The sequence below is a fragment of the Motacilla alba genome, chromosome 7 (genome assembly GCF_015832195.1).
Source record: "Motacilla alba alba isolate MOTALB_02 chromosome 7, Motacilla_alba_V1.0_pri, whole genome shotgun sequence".
Taxonomy (NCBI): domain Eukaryota; kingdom Metazoa; phylum Chordata; class Aves; order Passeriformes; family Motacillidae; genus Motacilla; species Motacilla alba.
The window spans coordinates 25,782,124-25,806,319 of NC_052022.1; the positions used below are offsets into that span (position 1 = coordinate 25,782,124).

Genomic DNA, 24,196 nt, shown 5'->3' on the forward strand with positions numbered 1-24,196 from the left:
TCAGCAACTGTGACAAAATTCTCCAGCGACACATTTGAACAAAGGAAGGAAGGTTTGGCTCATTTAGGCAGGTCCACACTTCTTTCTATGCTGACATGAACGATCTGAAAGAGTTTCATGTATAACACATTGAGGAAGTTCAATAATTCTGCAGAAGGCAAAATCTTTCCTCATTACTTTAGTCAAAACACATAAGCATATATGGCTATACATCTGTCTGTAAATGTATGTACCTACCAGTTCAAGCTGCAGCACTTCATGTAACTCCTGCAAACACAGTCAGCAGAGGGTTACACCTATGAAATAATGAATATTAGAGAATAATTTATTATAGTATATACTTATGTGATGTATGTATTATATGTTACTATAAAATGTATGTAAAACATTATTATATAATGTATTTCTATATGATACCTGGGAAAAAAATACCATTAGAAATAGCCTTTTTCCTCCATAGATTTTGCTTTTATATGTGCATTTTTTCTCATTTTCCACAAGTAAGTAGGAATTATTTTCTACATAACTTTCAGACCACAGGTATTCAAGTTCTAAATCATATGACAATAACATAAGAGAATATACCTGCCACTCAGATAACACTTGAAATCCATGGAATTTTCAGAGTGTGTCTTGACAACCAAACTTCTAATATATGTCATTGAGTGCTAAAGATTATATTAATTGAAAAGCTAACCAGCCAAGTCAACAACAGTATTTTTCCATTTTAGCCAAAGTGCTGTCTCCTCCCATGGAAAGGAATGTCAGCGTTTGGAAAAAATATTTCAGAGAGATCTACAGAGATTAGAGACACAAAAATAAGGCCATGCAAACTACAGTTCTTTCACTACGTATTTCACAAAATATTTTCATATCTTCAGTGCTGGTTGTACGGATTAACCAATTTGCTCTTTTTTACCTCACAGAAATTACCTGGAACTAGAGTTATCTCTGTAGTCAGGTCTGAGGAGTGGAGCCAAAATTTACTGCACCTTGGATTGAGTCAGATGTCTCAAAATCTGCCCAAAGCCTAACCAGTCTGGGTTCAAAGAAACCCAAAGCAGAGGGATGAACTTTAACTACCCCTCTTAGGGGTGGTGTCCCACCCCCTGTTATCCACTCAGCATGCAAGTCCCAGCATAATTGTTTGCAACTATGCTTACAACAGAGATCTTATTTTCCATTTAAAGTGCAAAGACTCAGTTTCCACCTTTTATATAACGTGTCTTTGCATTAAACCCCCAAATCCACAGTTCAAGTAGGATGGTGCTACAACGGGCAAAACTCCTGACCCAAGAGGTGCTTCTGTTTCACATTCTGCAGTCAGCTATTAACAATTCACAGCCAAGCTGCTGAAGACTATTATGATGAATAACAATGCAAAAAGCAAGCAGATTTGCATGAAGGAAACAATCATCAGTTCCTGTCACTCACTATTCTACAACTAGCCTATTGCTCTTGGCTACCACGATCACTGACACACAGCTGGTCTTAAACACAAACAAAATGGGGACAGGGAAACTGAAAAGGATTCAATTTCCCTGAAAAAGAAGCAGAGCAAAACTGAGTGTTGATACAAAATTTGGGCAGGTCCCTGAAAATATATGCTAATAGTCAGGGTGCCTATACAGGACTCACATGTGATCAAGCAAAGTTGTTGTTTTGCACCAATAATGCTCAAAATCGGAACTAAGAGAAACACCTGTGCACATGTGGAATTGTAGAGCCTGCTGGTTACTCTTTACAATACTTGATCAGCCACTGACATTCCTTAAGAATTATGAACATGCTAAGGTTTTAAATTGGACAGTAGTTCCTTGAAATGAGGAATGGTTCCTGACCACCAAGTGCAAAGCTGATGCAAATCAAATCTAAACCAAACTCAATCACCTATAGATGTTCTGAGGATGTTCTGAGATGCTCCTGGTTTGGTGGTTTCAATACATATTCATTTGTATTTTTAAAGTTGCTTTTTATAGTCAGCTACATTTGTCAGAGTATTTTTCTGTTCAGTGGATGCAAACATGTTTTGTGAAACAAATTACCTTGACTCCACAAGGACTTAAGTTATTTATCCATAGAAACGAATGTGAGATAGGGAGAACCAATGCAAGTTTCTGCCTACTGCTCTGCATTTGTCCTCTCTGATAACAGTTTTGCTTCTCAATCCTACCCAGTTCTCAGCCCCTAATGAGTTGGGAGCTGATAAATCCCTATAAACCTGCTACTTGTGATAGAGGTAAAGCAAATTATTAGGTGCTCTGAAAAACACTTTGCTATTTAAGGGCTTAGTGTATAAGTCAACCTTCACTCTTTCTTGGCCTTCAATAAAAACAAAAATAACACCATCTCTAATAAATCATTAGTGGGCTATGGGGATGAGGCATAGGATATCAATCTAAGCAAAGACACAGGCTAACCCCCCCAGTATTTATCTGTCCATTCTAGTTCTGATTCTTAAGCTCTATCAAGACACATAAAGGTTAATTTGCAATCCTCCTTACTTTGCAATCTATTTTTAAAGAAGACTATATGACCTAAATTCAACACTTAGCATGAACTTCAATATGGAATTTACATGAATTGGACGTCCATATTCTTTACACAAAATGCTAAGTCCGTGAGATTGGACTTGGCTTTTATGTAAAGGATATTTAAGTTGCTACTTGTATTTTAAAGACAAATAGGCTCCCTTCTTTTAAGAGAAGAGAAGAGAAGCTTGTGAAGAAAGGAACAACCACTTCTGCATTTCAGGTCGAGAGACTAGGCAGCGGGAAGTTACACTAATTGTATGAACCTTGTGTGCAAACCAGAAACTGAACTCCAATTACTTCAGTATAGAAACACAGACAATCTAACAACATAGAATAGATCAGAAAAAGAAAGAGGCTAAACTCTGACCCAAAGTAATAGTATGTGAAATGCTGAAGAAACACAAATCAAATGAAAGGCTTTTTGTTTAAAAGTTCTTTTTCCCCCTTTTAAAATTTTTCTATGAAAACCTCTGTGTTTTGCAACTATAAGAGAGACTTTTTTCAAAGGCTAATGTTTTTGCATACCAGCATTCCTAGCCTAAAATTAGGGGAAAAAATCCAGGACTTCTCTTGTTTAACTTTCTGCTTGCTTCCTGAATAGGATAAAGAAAACTTTCTTTAAATTATTCCCATGGTAAAGCAAAGTAGAGAGTCCACCTTTTCTCAGATGTAAGAGAATATCTTATGTGGTTTATTGTGGGAACATTAAATAAGTTTTACATTATTTAGAACAGCCTGAGCAGAGAAAAATAACACTTACTTAACTTCCTGGGTAATACATTTTGACCCCACCTTAAACTGCAGAACATCCAGTGACTCAACATAATAATATATATTTGGAACTCCTCAACTCCTAAAGAATGCACAACAGACAAGGAAGATGCAGAAACATTCCAGATTACCTTAAATTCATATGCATCTATTTAAAATCAGAAAAGTTCCATTAAAATGGATGTGTATAAATGTTTCATTCAGAATACTACAAGGGGTAAAAGCTGGTTTGAAACTTCCGGGAGCTTGAAAACTCTTGATAAACAGAATTAATAACCTTCCAAGCAGCTTTGAGAAAATTATCTCTTTGTATCAGAAAGACATTATTGCCTTCTGGAGTAATGGGAATTAATATTTACTTATGCAAAAATGCCTTGAGTTCCTACTATGACAAAATGTGAGGTAGACTATAAGGGAGTATTAGTCATCTACTATACTTATTTAAAATATTTCAAGACACTCACATTGGCATCTGATTTAAAATGCCACATTCATTTGTTACCTTATCTGTTAATAAAATGGATGGTTTAAAACAGGCTAAGGCAAACATTGTGCTATGCAGACAAGATTAATTTAGTTCTGAGTATAAGTGTATTCCATCATGTTATCCGACTGTGGTTAGCACAACAACCTCGGGTGTTTCTGTTCCCTTCATAGCTGAAGGCTCTCAGGACACAGAGTCCCCTTCAGCATGGAGGAAATGGAGTCATTTTATGACTTTCCATCGCATCTTCCAGCACATACATGTCAGAAATTATCATATTTTTCCAAGCACTTTGGTAATCAACAATAATACTTGAGAAAATCTTGCAATTCTCAAGGGTCAATCTGACTACATCAATCAGAAAATTTTTAAATTGGTGTTATATTTGGAAGCAAATATGAAACAAGTGGAAAACCAGAATAGAGAAATTCCAAGGAACAGCTGTTATTGAAGTTATTAAAAAACTCCATGCACAACTTGAAGGCCAAAGAATATCCTGCAATTCATGAGCAGGCACCTACAGGCAACTCCAAGCCTAATTACTGACCTAGACCCTTCCTTTATGTCACCACCATAAAAAATCAGGCAGAGTTATTTTGAAAAGATTAACTGACTGATCATTAACTGAAAACAGAAATTACTGTAACAGTAAACTCTTCAGCATTTTATGATGAAAACATGTTCTCTGAAAACAGAATCCTCTTCAGCATTCAAACTTCTCAACTGCTGATTTATTTTCTTTGCATTTTCTTTTAGCACAGAACACTCTAAAACCAAGTTAATTTAAGCTGATGGAGAGATTCAAAACAATTGCTACAAAGTTAAGGTATGGATTTGAAGTCTAATGGAAGATGATTAGAAGCCCATCATACAGAAACCTTCTGAAAGCACTGGATTTGGATACATTTTGTAGCCATACTGTTTAAAGCAATCCTTTCAGAGTGGTCTCCTCAGCTGTTCCTTCTGGACAACCCACCAGCAAACGAACAGCAACAGCAGTCCTAACAGCAGTAACAAAACCCTCAGGGATCAGTGCATCCTAGAATTTTTCTCAGCACTATCATAATAAAAATCTCTGTATTCTGTACATGTACACAGAAATAAAATATAGAGAGCAATTTTAGTGCAAAAAAGTGTATAGAACCCACAAACTGACCAGGCAAGCCTGTGAAAGCAGCAGCATGGCCTCCAAATAACAATAAAAATAGACTAGAGGAGGATTTTCTTCTAATAAGATACTGGAAAAAAGAGTCAAACTGTTTTGTATTTCAAGTCACCTTTTAAAAATTTAGGACCTGATTACAAGAAAGTAAAATAATATTTTTAGGAGAAAATTATCAGCCCATGCATTTCAAAAATTATTTTTTAAAGTTGTCTTTTAAAGCTTCTAAACGATATCTCAAATTTTTTTCTTGGCCACTATCCAATCATGTTTCAATTATTACACAAGTGTCAAGCTTTGTGGTTGACTAAACAATTAAGCAATTAAAAAGAAAATTTAAGTTTCAAACTTTTAATCTTAAGAAGGTTATTCTGAAAAAAAAGAGAAGCAAAACTAACAGCCTTTATAGTATCTTTTAAGTTTTGGAGTTAAGCTAATAACCTGCATATTGAGGATGTCTTTATTATTAGCTCAGATAAAGCTCTTATGCTAAAACTAAAAAACTTTGAATACAAAACAAAAAGCAAAGTTTAGTTTTAGATAATGAGAAAGCAAGCAGAATGCCCATAGTAAATTTGCCTCCTTCAAAAAAAACAGAAAAAATTTGTTTTGGTTTTTATTTCGTTTCAGTGCCATATCCAAGCAAATAAAAGATCAAATATTATTTTTTTAAACATATGTTTTTCATTCAAAAATGAGAAAAATACTTGTAATAGAGAAGAATCAATGTATGATAGTAATCTGTCAACCCCAGCAAACTGTTTGAGAAAAGCAGAGCAAAGAAAACAAGAAGCTCTGTTTTGTGAAGAGATTATCCTTGCCTTTTACACTCATGAGGAATTATTTCCTTTTACTTTGAAAAATTGTATTAAATATCGCAGAATTCATAATAAAGTGGAAAATTAGAATACCGTAGAGGACCAGATAATTGTTCTGTAAGTCTCACACCTGATATCGGCCAGTGGCCAACATCAGATTTCTCAGAGAAAGACTACAATTACTTCTTAGGATTTAAAGGTTTTAATACAGTGCCAGGCACTATGGAACAGCTGCTCGACTGTAAAGCTGGAAAGATACTTCTTCCCCAAGGTTACTCAGAATGTGAAGTTCTCTAAAATCACACACATAGTCTGCCTTGTTATTACCCAGGCTAAAACCAGCAACTAATCTTTGGGAACATTTGGCAAAAGTAACTTCTGCATGGCTCAAGCCCCAGACCTTCATCTGTCTGTCAGTCAACACTTAGCTCAGATCCTTTGAAGAACTTTACCAAAAGAACGATTTAAGATAAATTAGGCTTATAACATCAGAATGCATAAAGTACATATGCAACAAACTAAAAACCTAGCCAAGAATTTCCTGCCAGCTAGTTTTACCAAGCTTGATTTTCTTTCATCACATTCTGTCTTTTCCAATCTGAACCCAGCTGTTGGAAGCAATTTGACACTCCTTAGGAAAGAGTCTGTCTTTATTAATTTGTCTTAATGATTTCACAGGTACAACCTTGACTTACATTTGGATAACCAAAGTGAAAACTACAACAAATAAATGTAGAAAGCAATGCAGTGAAAGGCATGGGGCAGTTTTTAAAGTCTGACTACATGAGAAAAGACACCAGCAAAGAGAAAAAAAAGTCTGATGCTTACTTCAAGAGAAAGTATAATTTTTTAAGGGGAAGGAAGTTTGTCAGCCCTACTCAATGTTCATGCTCATATGTGAGGAGTAGTTCCCTAGTGGGGAAGAGGAGATTGAAGGACAGTAATCTCTCTCAATACCTTACATGAATTTGAATCAAGGCGCAACCTCTAGCTCACAAATACAGAAAAGAGTTGAAAGCTAAGAAACACTTGGCAACACAAGCCTAAATTCTGGTATCTTTTCAGTGACAGTCCAAGAGATAGAATGTTTCATTCTATCTTGCAAAAATATTCAGGAATATTCTGAGGACATGTTGTATGACATTATAAGACAGACTGCATAGATTTCTCATGGCTAAAAAGGGCTTCTGTTTCACATGAGCCATTCTGGAAAAGAAACTTCAGTGCCTCAGCTATGTAACCAAGCTTCCTTTGTTTCAATATGCTATGGAGTTAGCAGAGCCACAGTAACTCACTAATCCTGCCATAAACCACCATAAAAGTAAAGTATTTTAGCCTAAGATAACGTCTACATATGTGTCTGCCACATGTTTAAACAATGAAGCTCTGCTGACGTGCAATAATTTGGGCACGTGCCTGAGCCTTCCATGCGTGCAAATGCTCTCAGCTGAAAGTTCCAGTTTTCCCAAGTTGTGTATCGTACTAGGCAACAAAATATCATCAGGCAACTTTTGTTTTGTAATAAATATTTATTTTTCAGCAAGAAAAATATATTCATAGGCATGCATGTTTCAAAAGAATCCAACAGCAACTAAATTCAGCTTTCCTAAAGAGAGGCCTTCTCCTACTCTTCTGTCATGTGAAATTTGTATTGAATTACTTGCTCAGCGTGGGTGGACATTTCTAAGCCATGGTTTCATAATCACATAGCCACACAGCAGTGCCTTCTTACAGCAACCTCTTTAAATTTTCTGTTTTGCAGTGCATTCGGGATTGTATTCCCTCCATTGCACAATCCAAGCCTGTATCTGCACCTGTCTTCACACATAAGGGTGTTGTGTTGACTTTGTGTCTGCCTGGATTACTTAAAACACCCTGCTGCTTCAGCATAATGAGAGAAATATGCAATGGCTGGTTTCCCACAGGAGATGAGGTAAACGTTCAAAACCCTATAAATGAAAATAAGAGAACCTGAGATAAGGTCACATTCTTGAGCCCACTTATAAGCGAAGCAGCTCTAGCATTAACTCTGATAAACTCAGACTTAAACGTTCTGATAAAACCTACTTGAACAAGCCACACCATGAAAAGCAAGCTACTTTGAATGGCCGAAAATAAAACAAAATATAACAAAATAAAATAATAAGGTAACGCTTTAGTTTACTTTCAAGTACATGAAACAGTGTGTTTTGAAGGAGAAAATGACTAGTACAGTTGTTGAAATGGAACTAAGAGGTTGCTTTCCTGTAACCAAACCCACCGGCCGGGGCAGACACAAAGACGCCACCCCGAGGAGTTCTGGGGCAGTTTTGCAGCGTCTGCGCTGTAGGCAGCGAGGCTCTGGGCTCCGTGCGAGCCGCGCTCAGCCAGCTCCCCACAGCCCGGCCGCATGGCGGGTGCGGGCCGGGATCCCGGGCGGGCGGAGCGCGGCGCCGAGGGAAGGAGGCGCCCGAGCCGGGCCGGGACCAGCGGCCCGGGAACCGCAGCTCCCGCCATTCCCTTCGCGGGGCGCGGCCCGCCGACCCGGAGCAGGAAGCAGAGGATGGCGTCCCTTGACCCCAGGGCGGCACTGAAGAGCGAGCGGGGAATGATGGAGGTGAGCCGGCGCCGGCAGCAGGGGATCGGGAGCGGGCGGACGAGCGAGCGGCCCCCTCAGCGCCCCCTCAGCGCCCGGCCGCGGGTGCCGGCTCCGGCGGGGCGGGCGGAGCTCCCCGGGCACGGCCGGCCCTGCTCTCTCGGCTGCCGGCCGGCCCTGCGGCTCCGCCCCGGGCGGCGGGGCCCGGCGGGAGACGGGGCGAGGCCAGGCGAGGCGGGCACCGCGGGCTCGGTGCAGCCGGGACGGGACGGGACCCGCGCCTTGCGGTGAGGCCACGGGGCAGAGGCCGCTCCTGAGAGGAGCTGCCGCCTCCCTGTTTAGGGTAGTGCTGTGGGAAGGGGAAGGCAAGTGCCTCTGTTTAGGGGAGGGCGTGTTCTCCCCCTGCCTGCCCATCTGCAGTTGCTCGCAGATGAAGGGGCGGCTGAGGTGTTTATAAGGCGTATTTCGAGGAGCAGTTTTTATTGCCTTTTGACCCTTTTTATTTTACTTATTGCGGTGCAAGGGTGACACTGTCTGGAGAGTTGATCTGATGCCTTTGATACTCAGATACTATCACAATGCACCACTGATTTTTTTTTTAAATTATTACTTTTTTCAATTTTAATGTGTACGTTTCATACCTTTTGGTTGCATTGTTAAATATGATTGAAAATTTTCATTCTCTGCCTGCTGTATACAGAGTAATTCAATGAAGCCAAAACTAAGCGTTGGTTTTAGAGACAGCTGCTAAAATAGCTTGGTTAGAATTTTACAAAATCAGATATTTCTGTATGTAATTGGTTGTTTATACATTTGTTAAAATTTAAAGGAGTTTTTGGTTGTAAAACGTTTAAGCTTTATCTTGAACAGATATTATTTATTTATTCTTAATCCAACAGTTTAAGATAGGTCCCGCTGTAAATATCTTAACTAAGGCAGAATTATGCAGTCTTTCCTTGGACATCTGAAAAATCCTTTGTAGATTTATAGCTGTAGTCCCTGTTTTAAAAAAATAAGGATCTCAGGCAGTCCAGATTTTGGCAACATCAATAAGGCATCTACGTAGCAGATTTCCTTAACATTGTTAGCTTGTGGGTTAAGCTTGGCTTCAGATGGTAAGCAAGCTGTATATCCTGTACACTAGTGGTTTTTCAAAACACTGCTATAAAGAGAATAGGTTTTCCTCTAAGAAATTCCTCTAAGACAATAGATTTTCCTCCATCCTCCAACATGCTGCAGTTACCACTCCTCAGCATCTTTGAGATGAAACTAAGCGTTGGTATGGAGGTGCTTTAATCTCCTGTGGGGGCAGTGGATGGGGATGAAGGTTGTGGTGTCCCCTGCTGGCTGTGGAACTCTCTGACTGCCTCACCCCTGGGGTTGCCTCCTCTGTGGTTGCTACACTCTTGCCACACTTTCAGCTTTATCGTAAGATTGTATGTGTACAGTGAGACTTAAAACTAGTAGGAAGTTGACTTCAAGCAGGTAGAACAAGTGATTTTACAGAAGGCATTACTCATGAGGGATTGTTTTCTGTGGTTTTCCTTCACTTTCAGATCCTGGCAGTGTATAGGAAATAGAACAGGACAACTGAGATCAGTTGATCCGTCAAAAAAGCTTTTCTCAGCAGCAATATGAAAACATTTATAGGAGCAGCTGGGGTTTCTTGTTTATTTTGTTTTTTAATATTATTACATAAATAGCAACACAATGGGAAGTAGAAGGAGTTTGGTGTTTTGGTGGATTGTGTTGTTCTGGGGGGTGAGGGGCTGTTTAAAGTTGAGCTATTAAGATATTCCTTCTGACCATAACTGCTATAACAGCTCAAGTATTTTATCATGAGCAGTGCATAGTCTGGGAAATGACAATAGTGTTTACAACACAGGGCCCATGAGGAAGAAAGAAGAAACAAAGTTATTCCAGAACGAATGGTTAACATTTATATAGGAAAGACTGTAAAAATTACTTCCATATGAAAAAAGATGTGTTGCAGACTTCAAAAAGATTTATCCATTAGTTCAACTGTTTGCAAAATGGTACAGAAAAATTTACATGCCTTAGGGCACGGAAAACATGCATTATTAATGTTATTTTAAAAGGCTCTTTAACTTCCATGTTGCCAGATGGGATGAGAGAAGTGTCCTGCACTGCAAATGGCCTCCTGTTTGACATTTATTGCTTGCTAGTCTGGAGTCAGCTTTGGTGGATGAGGAAGGCTGGTGACTCTAAGGTAGGTACTAGAAAGCTGATTTAATGTTTACATTCCATAGCATAAAAGGCCTGTGTGACACCTGGAAGTCCTTTGTGTTTGGACACCCTAAAGCATGTAACTGCTTGTTGCTGCAGTCATATTTTTATTAAAAATTGTGAGATTCAAAATTGGTTTGCAGATTTGAGTAATAAGTAATTATTACTCAATGCAGATTTTGAGTAATAATTTTGAGTAATACTTTTCCAGCCCAGATAATTACTTTGTGTGGTATAGGTCTCATATGGATTTTCTTACGTATATCTCTTGTCTTAATTGTTAAGGCAACTTAGGAAATTAAGTAATTAAATTAATTTGACAAGGCTACTGCTTAATAAAACAGAGTGTTGGCTGTGCTCGTAAGTATAGTATTTGATTTCATTAATTAAAATTTAACCCCTTCTATCAAAGCTAAAACATATTGCTAAATGTAATATTAGGGTAACTTAGTAAAGCAGAAGTTTCTTTTTAGAATGCAGCTTCATTTAAATCAGGTATGGGTCTATAGCTGAAACAGTTTAGAGCTTTTAAAGAGCTTGTAGCTTGGACTGAAGGAGGAGCTTCAGGATACAGTGAGTATGAGGATGGACTGACTTTAAAATTTTTTTACTTACAGATGTTTGAGAGAATCAGACGATCTGATGAAGCTTCTGCTTCTTCAGCACAAGGTAAGAAGTAGAAAAAGTGCAAAGTAGTTTTCCTTGCAGTTACATTAAAATACTATCAATAGAAGTATTAGTTCATTTTGTACTTCAATTGCTTACTTTGATTTCTTAAATTTCCTTATGGAACTTAGATGGAAGGAGTGACTTCTGAATCATCCACAAAGTTTCCATGTAGGTGTAATTTTCTTGTCCTGTTGTAAGCTGTTTGAGACACTTCACATTTTATCTCAGTAATCATGGATGTTGCAGTACCAATGTAGATTGCCTAGTCTTGAACCCAGACAAATCAGTAGAAAAACTCACTCACCTCAGCTATGAAAGAGTAAACCTTATTTAATGAAGTTGTTGGATGAACTTTGTGGACAAAAGGATCTCTTCATGCTTTGTTGAACTTACTAAACCTTTTATCTTCCTTTAAAATAGTAGTTTTGACAAATGCAATGTAAGAGAAGTAGCTAGGTGCAGGTAAAACTCCATCTCCTTGATACTCTGTTGGTTTTGTGTTTTTTACATGTGTGTTTGGTTGGTGTATTTCTTGGCTGTTGTTTTTGTTTTTCTGTAGGAATCCAAAGACATGGTGTTGAGGGCTCTCCACGACAGGACAGCAGTAGCAGGTAAGTTTGGTGATGATCTAACTGGCATCCATCTTACTGCTTACCAAAGTAAAATGGGAAGATTCTCCTTTTCAGCCTGTCTATTACCTTGTGTAATGGATGACAGTGACACAAAATGGATTAGGTGTACGATTGGAGGTCCTTTCTATCTTACACCCATGTACTGGTAAAAACTGTGGGGAAGGCACGTTGTAGTGCCCCAAAATACTGTGAGGATGTCAAGTTTTTAGTCTTTTATTTTGAAATACTAACAAGCAGACAAATGAAAAGATGACTCTGCCTTTTTCTTTAGAGGCAATTATTTTCAGATTTCAGCTAACTGTGCCTTCAAGCTGTTATCCGTTGTTCTGCATTTAAGGAAAAAGTTCTTTAGTGAAATTTGCTTGAGAATACTTTAAAATACATAGTCTCACCATTACAATTCTAAAATAGAAACATTTATATTCAAGTTTTTCCCATCTCTGTAGTAAGATAGGTATTTAGAATTTCCATGCTAAGGACATGGATTAACCAACCCAACATGTCTTCACAATATTACCTGCTTCTTTCAGTTTACACAGAAGAGGACAAGAACATCTTCGGCCTGGAGCATCCACCGTGCAAAATAGACAAGGATACTGCAACTGTTGCCATGTACACTACAGTAATCTGGAACAGGTGAGACAGCTTCTGCATAATTTGGCAGCAGATAGCAAGGAGTACCTAACGCTTTATCAACTCATAAATACCACTTTCTACACCAAACAACCAGTACTGAGTAAAAAATGAGCAGTTTGTGAATTGCACAATATGTGCCCTGAGGAAGATACCTTGCTTATTTGTTACTTGTTGTAAAAGGTGTTGATGGAGTGGCACAGCTGCTGCAGTCTGCTTTTCTGAAGCACCACATAGCTCTGAATTGCGTCCATTATGGTTTTCTCAGTGTCTTTAATCTTGAGATCTCTATATATTTTAAAGCATTAGGGTTATAGTAATATGTTAGATATCAAGGCTGGAGATGTTTGATCAACCATTTTCAGTTCTTATGTCGGTCTCCTGTCTTATAGACTTTTTAAATTAGAAAGTAGAAGCCTATTTAATCTTCTACACTTAAGAAAATTCTTGTTAATTTGTGTGAATTATAGGATGTTTGCTCATATGAAGTTCAAGAATTTTATAAGTAATTTATAGATACATTTATACTATTTGTTCTGGTTAAGAGACTTGTGAGCAGCTGTGAGATTTGTGAGAGTATTTGTACTAGTTAGACGAGATTTGTCAGCAGCTACCAGAACCACTAATTTAAGTTCCAGCTCAGAAAGATGCTTCAATACATTTTAGTATTATTTGAGACTGCCTAAACATACTTAAAAATCTCAATTAAGATTTTAAAATAGTAAAAGAAGATTTTTCTTTTTATTTAAATACTTTCATAGCAATGGTGTAATGTTTAACCTGGGAAGGAATTTTTAGGAATAGGCCTGTGTGTTAGCAGTAGTACTAGACTAATCATCTGTTGCATCTTTCCCTAGCACATTTTCAGCTCCCAGCACAGACATTTTACAACATACTGTAGGAATCGTACGGGTGCCAGTAGCTTGATGGAGCGTTTCCTTCAAGATGTTTTGCAGCATCATCCCCACAGATACCATGACAGCAGGTATAATACAGAAGGATTTTTATTTTAATATCTGTTAGTGGAATGCATGTGTTACAAATTCCTGTATTTGTTCTACTGCTGAGCAGTAAATTTGGCTCATTTGAGGTGAAACTTGCTCAATGGGGACAATTGCTGTTTATATGAAGACAAAACTTCACTACTTAGGGATTTGAAACAACACCACTGATAGCATTTAAATGTGAAGACCTGAAAAAGAAGGAATATGTAGATCAGCACTTACAGTGGCAGACTGTACAATCTCACATGCATTTACAAAATGCATTTTTCTTAAAATTTGAGCTTTTTATGTTTTATTCTAAATATTATAATTCTGTATATATTTAGCAGTATATTTTATGTATGTTTCGAAAGAGTTCATAATTTTGGTTTGTTAATTATGTCAGGTAAGTACTTACATGTTTATTTTTTCATTATCCTTGCAGTTAATCTGTTCGATTAATATTTAAATTACATTAATTGGCCAATTCATTAATGCTCAAATTTTGAAAAGTGTTCTCTTTTTTGTCATGTGCATGTTTCAAGAGTGATAAAAGGATCAGTGTGTTAAATTTTTCTCTGTAGAAGAAGGCAAATCAATTAAACATCATTTGTTATGTTTTGAAAGGCAGACAAAAATCTCAGTTTGATCCCAGTACAGTACAGTGTTTCTCAATATACAACTCTGCTATATGTCTTGACAAACAAGCAGAAGAGTGTTTTGTCTGAGAGCACTCATTGGTATTATCAGAGATGTGCCAGAACTAGCTAATATACATGTCTATGCCAGACTAGCTCAGGACATGATGTACGTATCACTACAAGTAAATAAATTGTCCTCCCATCTTAAATAAATAGATTTTATTGCACTATGGAGAACATTCTGCATTTTTTGCTGTGGAGAAAATATAGGATTCAGTTTAAGACAGGTTTCTCTGGAGGTGTCACTAATTCAAGGTTGTTGCTTTGGTGAACAAAACCTACTAACAAGGAAAGACAATCTACCCATGTTCCTCTAAGTTGTTGGTAGAAGGAATAGAATGAGAAAAATAATATACAAAATCTAGATTAAGTTGGAGGAAGAAGGGGGAACAGTAATCCCAAATCTAGACAGAGTTTGGAGGAAGAAAAAGATGGAAAAGAAAGCATGAATAGATTCATGCTGTGGCCCTGCTCTGAAAAGAAAGTCATGGTCTTAACTGACACTCGAGGTAAGATTTTGAGTCTCTTCTTTGTCATGTTAAAACACTTGGATTTATATACAGTTTCACACAGTTCTTAAAATACCTGTTTTTACTGTTAACTGAATTCATACAAGCTATCTTTATGTGTAATTTTAAAAGGTTATGGAAATATTTGTAAGACTTGATTTGTTTTACAGAACCAGTATACCTAGTAGTTTTGTGGAAAAAGGAAAAATTCATCAGAGCTTTGCCTTAGACTGCATTTCAAAGGATATTGTTGTTCTCCCCCAGTAAAAAAACAAAACAAAACCAAACACCCACAAACCACCAAATCATTCCTTCCTCCAAACACTTGGTATGTAAGTTTTTTACCTAAGGAAATAGTATTGAGCATTTTAGGAAGTAAATCTTCATTCTACTTAAGGGGGTAATTTGTAGCAAAACTGTCAAAAGTTCCTAATTATATAAAACTGTCATTCCGTTATCTTCCCCCAGGGACATTTGCTTAAAAGTAATTTTGGAGAAGTGCTTGTAGGCTGTTAACTGACCTAGAGACCTAGGAGTTTGCTATAGTTTCTCTATATGAAAATCTATTTAGTTTCAAATTCAGTCTTTCAGCAAGCTCCAGGTGCCAGGATGCAAAGATGTTTCATACAAAGATGGAAGAACTCTGAAGTTAGGAAGTTAAAATACTAATTCTGTTTCATCTGGCATTCCCTTTAGGTTATCTTTCAGAGCTTAGGTGACCGAGAATTCATGCAAGGGCAAAGCAGCATTTCAGATGATAGCCTTTGTTTGATCATCTGATGTATTTGATTACTTCGTATTCATGTAGTAATAGTTCTTTTTTAATGTTTTGTTATATGAGATTTCTCTTGCTTACTCAGTCCTATATCCCTTAGCTGTATGTAGTCGTAGTTGTATAACCAAGGAAATTATTGTTTATAAAATTTGTTTACAATACTTCTGTTACTGATGTCTGCCATGTATTAAAGTCAGCATCCGTTTGAGTGTCACAAGACGGTTATAATTTTTGAGTGAAACAAAATATTGTCTTCTTCAGTTATATTTACATATTTTAAAAATTGTTTTCATTGGATGTGCCTGGCTGCTATACATTAAAGCCTTATGGGTTCCTGTATTGCATAGGAAAAATAGTCCATATCTGTCAGCTGTGTTAATTCTGGAAGACACAAACCCTTGTGTTTGAGGCAGTCTTAAAGACAGAACTGCCAGTTACAGAATATATAAAAATCTGTTGTCACAGCAAGGCTGAACAATCCTAACTTGGCTTCTTGCAGAAATGAGTCAGAAGCTGTGGTATGTCTGTGAAAAACAGTAAACATGGAATTCCTTGGCCACATGTGCAGAGTTCCTATCAGGCAGCCATATTTTGTAGGGAAAAGGGCATTTATACTCAACAATGGTATTATACTGTGTCCTATTATTATGTTCCATTTCTCTACAAAAGCTCAATTTTAAGTAATGATAGTATGGCCAGTGAAATCACCTCTTTATAGGCTTACCACTTCAAACAAAGGAAATATCTTTATTTTTTCTGCTGTGTTGTATTTATGAAATTATTGTAATCTATCTTTGGCCTTTCTTAATTGATGATTGCATAAAGAGGGAGCTAGACTAATGCCCAAGTTGTTATCTTTAGCTTTGTGGAGCATTTTCCCCTCCATATTTAAAAAAAAAAAGAATATCTCTGAGAGAGATAGAGCAACAGAAATAGTAATTTCAGTTTGTTCATTAGAAGTGATGCAGTCTAGGTAATGACTCTTAAAAAACCCCCACACTGCTGTTGTTTGAAAAAATTTAAGCATATTTACAGTTTTACTTATCTAAGCTGTTTTTTTCTCTCCTCCTCTTTAGACCAACCTATGATGACATGCCATTCCCCGTCACTCTGGAGGCTCCTAGGATTTCTTGCCAGTCCTCAGAAGAGATACAGAAAAAGAGGAATAGTGAGAAACAGGAGATTTCCAGCAAAGACCAGGAGTCCATTCGTGAAATAGGCTCTTCTGTTCCATGCCTGTCTCGTGAGGGCACAAAGAAAACTTTTGTTACCCAAGCAGGTTTTCAAAAACTTCAAAGAGGCCAGGAACGTGTTCCAGGAATATCCCAGCAGTCTGTTGGCATTTGTAGTGATAAGAAATGGGTAAATCTGAAACATGCTCGAATTGCAGATCATAGCCATGAAGGTCAGTCTACAGCTGTGAGCCCTGTACCTCAGCAGTTTTCTCTCAGTCCTACAAGCCACAGTTCCTCTGTTAATCCTAAAACAGGAAAAAATTTTAGGGATTTGGCAGCATCAAATCTGTTTCTGCGTAGAGGATGTGATGAAAGAGCAATGGAGGTCTGCAGTAGGGATGTATTATTGAACCCACGCTTGAATCCTGCTCCAGCACTGGTTCACCCAAAACGCCCTTCAGTTTCTCATCAGAATCCTACACGCAGCCACAGCAATTCTTCCTTTATTACCTCAGGTCAATCTCTCTCAAAGCGAGATAGTTTACGAACTCAGGATGAAACTTTGGTGTCTGATCTCCATCTCAGGGATACTGTGGGTATCAGCAGCTCCCTAGATCTTGGGACATCCCCACAGCTAGCAAGATGCAAAAACATAAAGACAAATAGAGGTGATGAACGTTCAGTGGATGAAACTATTGAAGATGTAATTGTGAAATACTGCCATGAAACTACATCTGAAGAAATTAATTTCAAAAAAGAGAATAATCCCAGTGTACCTTTTTCATCGCTTCTGGACCATACTAATTTAGAGGGCTCTGAAATGAGTTTTGACTGTGATGCACCAATACAGGTAGGAACAGATTTACCCAAGGCAGCTATAAAAGATATAGAATTCCTGAAAGAGGTCCAAGTATGTTTGCAAGATAAAGACTATGGAACACAGCTCTCTTCTGTTTTAAAAACTGAGTCATTAGAGAAAATAGAAGCAGTGAAAAAGGATGTTGTAGTTCATACCGACGAACCAGTTCTTCCAGCCCTGCCTCACGTGCCTCCTTCTTTTGTGGGAAAAACTTGGTCTCAAATAATGTATGAAGATGATATCAAAATTGAAGAACTTGTGCGTGATTTCAGGGAAGGTCGTTTTCGCTGCTACTTTAACAGTGAATCCTCAGCCAATTGTACAGGGAAGAGAATGAAGAAAAAAAAGCAGAAGGATGAAAAAAGGATCAATATTATTGAGGGTAATAGAACAGAAAGTGCACCAGTTAAAGCACTGCCAGAATTTAATGATGCTTTAAGTGGTGGCTCTGATTTTGATAACCCGTCTTTAGCCTCAGATACACTATGCAACCCACAAATTGTAAAAATGCCTAGGAAAAGGACATGGCGCCTGGCTTCAAGGTGTCAGGTGGTTAAAGTCAGCCATGGCACCCAAACAAGTCTGCTGAACTACCCTGTAGCAAAAAGGAAAATGTCTAGAAGGGAGTCAGATCCAGCTGATCAGAAAGCAAGCATTGCATGTCTGGAGAATGAAAAGACTCCAAACATGAAAACTAGACTATGTGCCCTTAAACTTCCAGACTCTTACAGCAAGATCATGAGTCCTGTACAGCCCAAGACAGTGGTGTATGTACTCTCATGCCCAGAGGTAAAACAGTCCAAAGGTAAGCCTATAGATATTCCCAAAATGAGGAAAAATCATCACTCCACAGATAGCAAGGACTCTGTAAGATATAAATACAAACAGTGTTCTCTCAAATATTATGACCCACTGACAAATCGAATTCTGAAAACGCCTCCAAAGAGTGCAGTTGGAGAAAAGGCCAAAAAGCCCTCTCATGTTCGACAGCTTTTCAGAAGTCTCAGCTTTGATGCAAACATGAAGAAACTAGCTGAGAAACAGAGAGAAAGCACGCCATCAAAGTCACTCAATTGGTCAGACTTCTGTAGTTCTTCTTCAGCATCTTTCCTGCCTGATCGAGATAAAGGGAATGATGCAGCCTCAAGTCAAAAGGCAGATGGACCGTCTGTTGCCACAGAAAAAACAGATTGTCTTGTATCTGAGAACTCTTTTAAACACCTAATCATTTCACCTTTGAACTCTGTGATAGAAGGAGATTATAGATTAATTCCATTTAATAGAATTACCAAAACTCCTCTGACCTCCATCAGGAGTGAGTGGTCAGAGAGGGAGACTCCAAAAGCAATATGGAAGAGAAAAGAAGGCACTAACAAAGAACCAGTTTTTTCCAGAAAGGCTGCAGGATCTAAGTCTGTCAGATGTACTCTTGCAAGGAGAGGAAACAGAGTAACCGCAGGCAAACAAATGTCCAGAACTAAAAAACAGCAGAAAGAGGGGATGAGAAGACAACTTCAGCCTTGTGCCCAGAAATCTGCTTTCTCCATCCATAGGTGCCAGACAAGGAAAACTACAGTGGGAAAGCACCCTAAGAAAGAAAAGCCTGATGCTAAAAAATTAAAGGTGAGAAGGAAACCAAAAAGGGCCTTTCTGAACTCAACAGTTGTAACAGGGATTCCTGAAAAAAGGCAGAAAGTCACATCAGAATCTTTTCCCAAGAAACCAGAGCAAGCTTCCTCCAAGGTCAGGAGCTGGGAAGTAAGTGGAGATCGGGGTCATCCTGGCACTGTGAACCGGCCCTCTAGAAGAACTTCTGCTGTACCATTACTTCGAAACTGTCTTGTTCTACCAGGTGAGAGCTAGCTACCAAAAGAACTTTTTTCTTCTTTTTTTTATAGCCAGCACCTGGAAGAAGGAAGGAGAAAAAAAGGAGGCCATAGACAATGCAGCTGAAGTGCTAGAGCTCCGGAAAGCGCAAAGCCAGTCTAATGTGAAATAAATACGACTGTAAACTCAGCTCTTGTTCCTGGAATATGGGGACACAATGTATTGCACTGTTCTACTGTGTAAAGCTGCAGAAGTTGTGGGTTTGATTTAAAAGCACTTCTAATCATATTTACTAGTCTTCACCTGTACATCAGCAAAATGACCTTGAATGGTATCATATTGTTATTATGGTATTATCAGTGCGTAACAGTGCACTATGATAAGGTAATTTAGAAGCAGTGTTAATTAATTGTGCCTATTTTAATTTTTTCACATAATTCTAAAGTGCAGAAGATGACTCGGTTGCCATGCTAGAAATTTAATGAAAATACATCAATCAGGGCTGAATTCTGTGTATGTATTTTGTATTTGTGTATATTTGCACCTTCTTCAACACATAATATATACTTGCCTGTGGAGTGGCATTAAAATTAACACAGTATGATACAATTCAGATAAATTCAATGCTTTCTTGAAATGAAATATAATTTTATACATTTTTGTTTTGATTTCTTTGTTCCTGAAATCATGTCCAAAGCTTTTTTTATTTTTTTTTTTGACTGAAAGTCACTGTGGGCTCTCATCAAGCAATAATGGATCATGCCGGTAAGAAAATATGTCTCCTTAGGGGACTGTTCAAATGGTGGTAGCTGAAGTGAAATCTTGAATTCTAAAAGACAGATAGGGTTATGGTTGGGGGCTTTTTTGTTTTTAATTGCTTGTTGATCAAGTTTGTAGGTGAATTTCACATCCCTTCATGAGGGGGATGGAAAAGTTATAATGCAAACAAATAGCAGCAAGTTGTTTCAGAATGTCAGCCTTGAGTTTGGGGTTCTGTGCTTTTCTGGCTTCATTTGGTGTAGTGTTGGTTAAATTTTTATGGACTAGAATTCAAACTTTCTTTCTAAATTTTCAGTAAAATATTTAAATAAACCTAACACAGCATCCCTCTAAATGTATTAGAGTTCAAAGATTTGGTTAAAAACCCGGTTGAATAAAAATTATATTCCACAGAGATTCAAGTTTGGCCACTGATGTTCCATCTACTATGGTTTTGTGGCAAAAAAACCCTGAACCCATGGTGTTTTAGCTTAGTTTTCTTTCTTTTTTTAATAGCTGTTATGATGACAGTTTATTTGATGTGGTTAGGAGACATAAAGCCAGCCTCACGGATGTTTCTGTGCTTTAAAACCTAAGATTAATGGTTCATTTACAGTAAATTGAGCATACAGTTAAACATCATAATCCAGGCTTTGGTTTTCAAATCTTCAATTTGATATATTATATAATCTATTTTACCTTGAAGGTCTTCATAAATTCTCTAGAGGTACAATACATTTTAGAACACAAGAAAAACATGGAAAAGAGCAGAGCTTGCTGTCTCTGGTATTGAACAGATCTGTGCATTTTCCCCCCGGAAAACAAAACTATTCTTGATTCACTTTTTTCTGAAGTGTCAAGGGTCACAGATTTGGGCTGAGATAAAGGTGGACTTGGAAATGGTTTATTTTAATATACAGTGTCTGAAGGAAATATAAAAGCTGTCATCATAAACCACATGTTCAGAGAATATTTTGAGGATGTTTTTAATGTATATGCATATTTCCTAGGATAAATAAAAGATGTGCATGTGTCAGCTGGAAAGTAAGTTCCTTTACAAGTCAGATATGGTCTGGCAGATTTGTTTATTTGTTTTGTTTTAATTTATTTTATTTTTTTATATAAAAGTTGATTTCTTTGGATGAATTTTCCTATGTTTGTCAGTAGACACAGAATCTTATGACTGTATTGCAAGTCACTGGAAAATGAAGGGCTGTAATATAAATTTTTATAGCCCTCAACTAATTGTGCCTGTATAATTTAATATTTTGTCTAATATAAAACTGATGTTTTTAAAGCAAAGTTTTAAAGGAATGGTTTTTATAGAAAGGCTAATTTTTAGATAAAGCAAAAGAAGATTTTTAAATAAAGTTTGTTTTAAAGCAAAGCTTTAACTATAGATAAGTCCCATTCTAACATATTTTTATGATACAAGAATGTTTTCGTATCTAACTTCTTCCATCTTATTTTCCACAGTATTTCACACGTGAAGAGCATGACTTATTTTGTGTGTGAATAAGTTTTAATGCACATTGTACTTTAAGAACACTAGTGTATATTTGTTTAGAGTCAAAATACTGTTCTTCATACTCATTCATTGTACATTTGTCTTATCCCAGTGCACAACTTTTCCTTGAAATCTTGAGTAATAAAGATGTGTTGAGGACTATAAAATTACTAATATTTTTAGACTGTAATGTCTTTTGTTTTTGGTAATAGACCCTCTTATCAGGGTGGGATTTTTAGAAGAAAAATGTTATATTTAATTAAGAGTGTAAGTACTGATATATTTTCCTTAAAAAAAAAAAAAGAAAAATGAAAAAAAGTATGTAGGAATTTATTAGAAGAATAAGACTTGAGGTACAAGTCTGGAAGCATTTATGTGGTTGACCTTTTCAAAATAAGGTTTACTGTAGGCTTGGATATTAATCTGTGCCTCGCTTCTGAATGTTCAGAAACCTCTTCTGTGCATGCTCGATGACCACTAGGAAAAAGAGGAAAGACTGTGATACGAGAAGTAAAAGCAGAAACTGCTTTGCAATGAGAATTATGAACATATTTGCAAAACAAAATATTGCAAAGATAGTCAATATCATGTGCAAGAAGGAGAAAATTCTGGGGTCTTGAGAAATAGGCAAGCACTTTCCTGTTAGATAAGTAATGCAGTTTCTGTCCTTATTGGATAGAAAGTTGCTTCATTAGCAGCAGGGCCAATACTTCAAAACATGGTTGTGAAGCCTACAGCAATGGCAAACTTGAGAACTGAAATACTTTCTCTCCCAAAGTGGTGGGCGGCTTGGTTGTTTTTGGGTGATATTTCTTGTTTCTATTTTAGTTTGTGTTTCTTTTTTCCTTTTGTTGTTGTTTTGTTTTGGCTTTTTTTTTTTTTTTTGGGGGGGGGGGGTTTGTGGGGCGGAATTGGGTTCTTTTAATGTTAGTGGACAAAGATGTTTTGTCAGTATGTTTGCATGTCTTAAAAAAGAGAAGCAAGAAAAGAGCTTGAGTAGAGAGGAATAAAGTAATGCTTTTTGAATTAAATTGGCAGCAGTTAGAACCAGTACCTTCTTTAATAGTTGAGAAAAATGTTACCATTTCTTCTTCAGTACATATGCAATTTTTACCTGTAAGTTTGCAGTTTTTATTATACATTTCATAATTTTTAAAAAGTCTCTCCCCACGTAAAGTACTCATTCAGCCTTTCAAAACAGTCTTATTCTAAGCAGATAGATTTTTATCATTCATTAGGATTGTGAACCATGGGTGTGACCCTGTCACATTGTGCCAGGTGCTAACCAAACATAAAACAGCAATCCCCCAAACCTTTAGACATCTGACACTTGCACCTCGCAGTTCTTCAGTTAATTTTCTGATAGGTTTTTTGCTCTCATTCTTTCTGACAGGTGTGTATCCAATGTTCTGGTAATTGTGTTATGAAAGTACCCCTCTCTGGGACTCCGATAAATGAGGTTATTTCTGTTTATAATGAGCCTATGGCTTCATCTGAAATTGTGGTTTGAGTTTCATCCTGAATTTGTGCCCAAATGAGAATGTGTTTTGTGGTTTTCATGTTGTTGTTATTATTGATAATGTAATTTGCAATAATTTTGTGTGATGTTGTAATTTTTATCTGCTTCTCTATCTCTTTTGTCTGTGGTCATTTGACACGAAGTGGTTTTGTAAGGCTACAGTGATACTACAGACTCATCCAGTCCTGTGGCTGGATGTTCTTTCTCTGTATCTTCTGCTCATTTTATTTCAGATTTGTTGTTTCCATTGTTTTTCTCAGTCATGTATTTGGATTTCTTTTTTTTTTGTTGTAAAGAGCTAAATTTCAGGGCAGTATGTTCTGTTTGGAAGTAAATCAGTGACAGGTGACATAAAAGGATGTTGTCCCAGTCTGAAGTGCAGAGGGCAGGTTGGCAGAGGTGCTCCTATGCTTGTGAATCTGTTTTACGTCACTGAATAGTGTGAAGCAGGAGTGGGATGATGATTCTTGATTCCATTGCCGGTCTTCCTTTCTTCTTCCCTTGGGGTCACTCTGCCTGAGAACAAAGTAATCTGAATTCATACTGGAAATAAGAGGTTTTCAGCTTTTGGTGTTTTGGGGACAGATAGGAAAAGTAAAAGGTATCTCTTTCACTAATGTAGCTAAAGTCACTGAATCTTTGCCTTTAATGTTTTACCTGCTGAATTACAGCATTCCTGATACTTTTCAGAAAAATTTGTAATAGCATAGTTCTGAGCATGCCCAGAAGCAAAGGTTATGTTCCTTGTTTGTTTTGCAGTTATAAATTAATTCATTCCTTCAGCGGAACAAATTTTGTTTTAATAAAATAAAGACTGAATATGTGCTTTTGGAGTTTCTTTATTCTTGAAGTGGAATTTACCTTGAAGCTATTTGCTATAATTTTTTTTTTGTGGAAAGAACACAACAGAATGCTATGAAATAAACTACTACTATGAAAGCAGACAGTCATAATTTAAACAACTGTTCACAGTGGTGTGATATCTTGACTCAGTGAAGCCAAGATTCATTCTATTCTGTGCCAGCTGAAGCAATGACACCCTAGGATGGCATTGAAA

The 24,196-nt window shown here is 37.3% G+C and overlaps 1 protein-coding gene across 1 annotated transcript; it reads left to right on the forward strand.

The window, feature by feature from the left end:
• The first annotated feature begins 8,372 nt into the window (after nucleotides 1-8,372).
• Nucleotides 8,373-22,483, forward strand: ZDBF2 (zinc finger DBF-type containing 2). The gene is made up of 7 exons (XM_038143310.1): nucleotides 8,373-8,631; nucleotides 10,468-10,574; nucleotides 11,209-11,260; nucleotides 11,820-11,871; nucleotides 12,423-12,528; nucleotides 13,383-13,510; nucleotides 16,570-22,483. The coding sequence occupies exons 2-7, from the start codon at nucleotides 10,473-10,475 to the stop codon at nucleotides 19,388-19,390; spliced, it is 3,261 nt and encodes a 1,086-aa protein (XP_037999238.1). The 5' UTR covers nucleotides 8,373-8,631; nucleotides 10,468-10,472; the 3' UTR covers nucleotides 19,391-22,483.
• Nucleotides 22,484-24,196: the final 1,713 nt, after the last annotated feature.

Excerpts from the sequence above, each read along its gene's own strand:
- ZDBF2 (XM_038143310.1), top strand. The coding sequence starts at position 10,473 with ATGAGAGAAGTGTCCTGCACTGCAAATGGCCTCCTGTTTGACATTTAT. Across the intron at positions 10,575-11,208 it reads GGAAGGCTGGTGACTCTAAG|ATGTTTGAGAGAATCAGACG; the intron begins GTAGGTACTAGA and ends TTTTACTTACAG. Across the intron at positions 11,872-12,422 it reads CGACAGGACAGCAGTAGCAG|TTTACACAGAAGAGGACAAG; the intron begins GTAAGTTTGGTG and ends TGCTTCTTTCAG.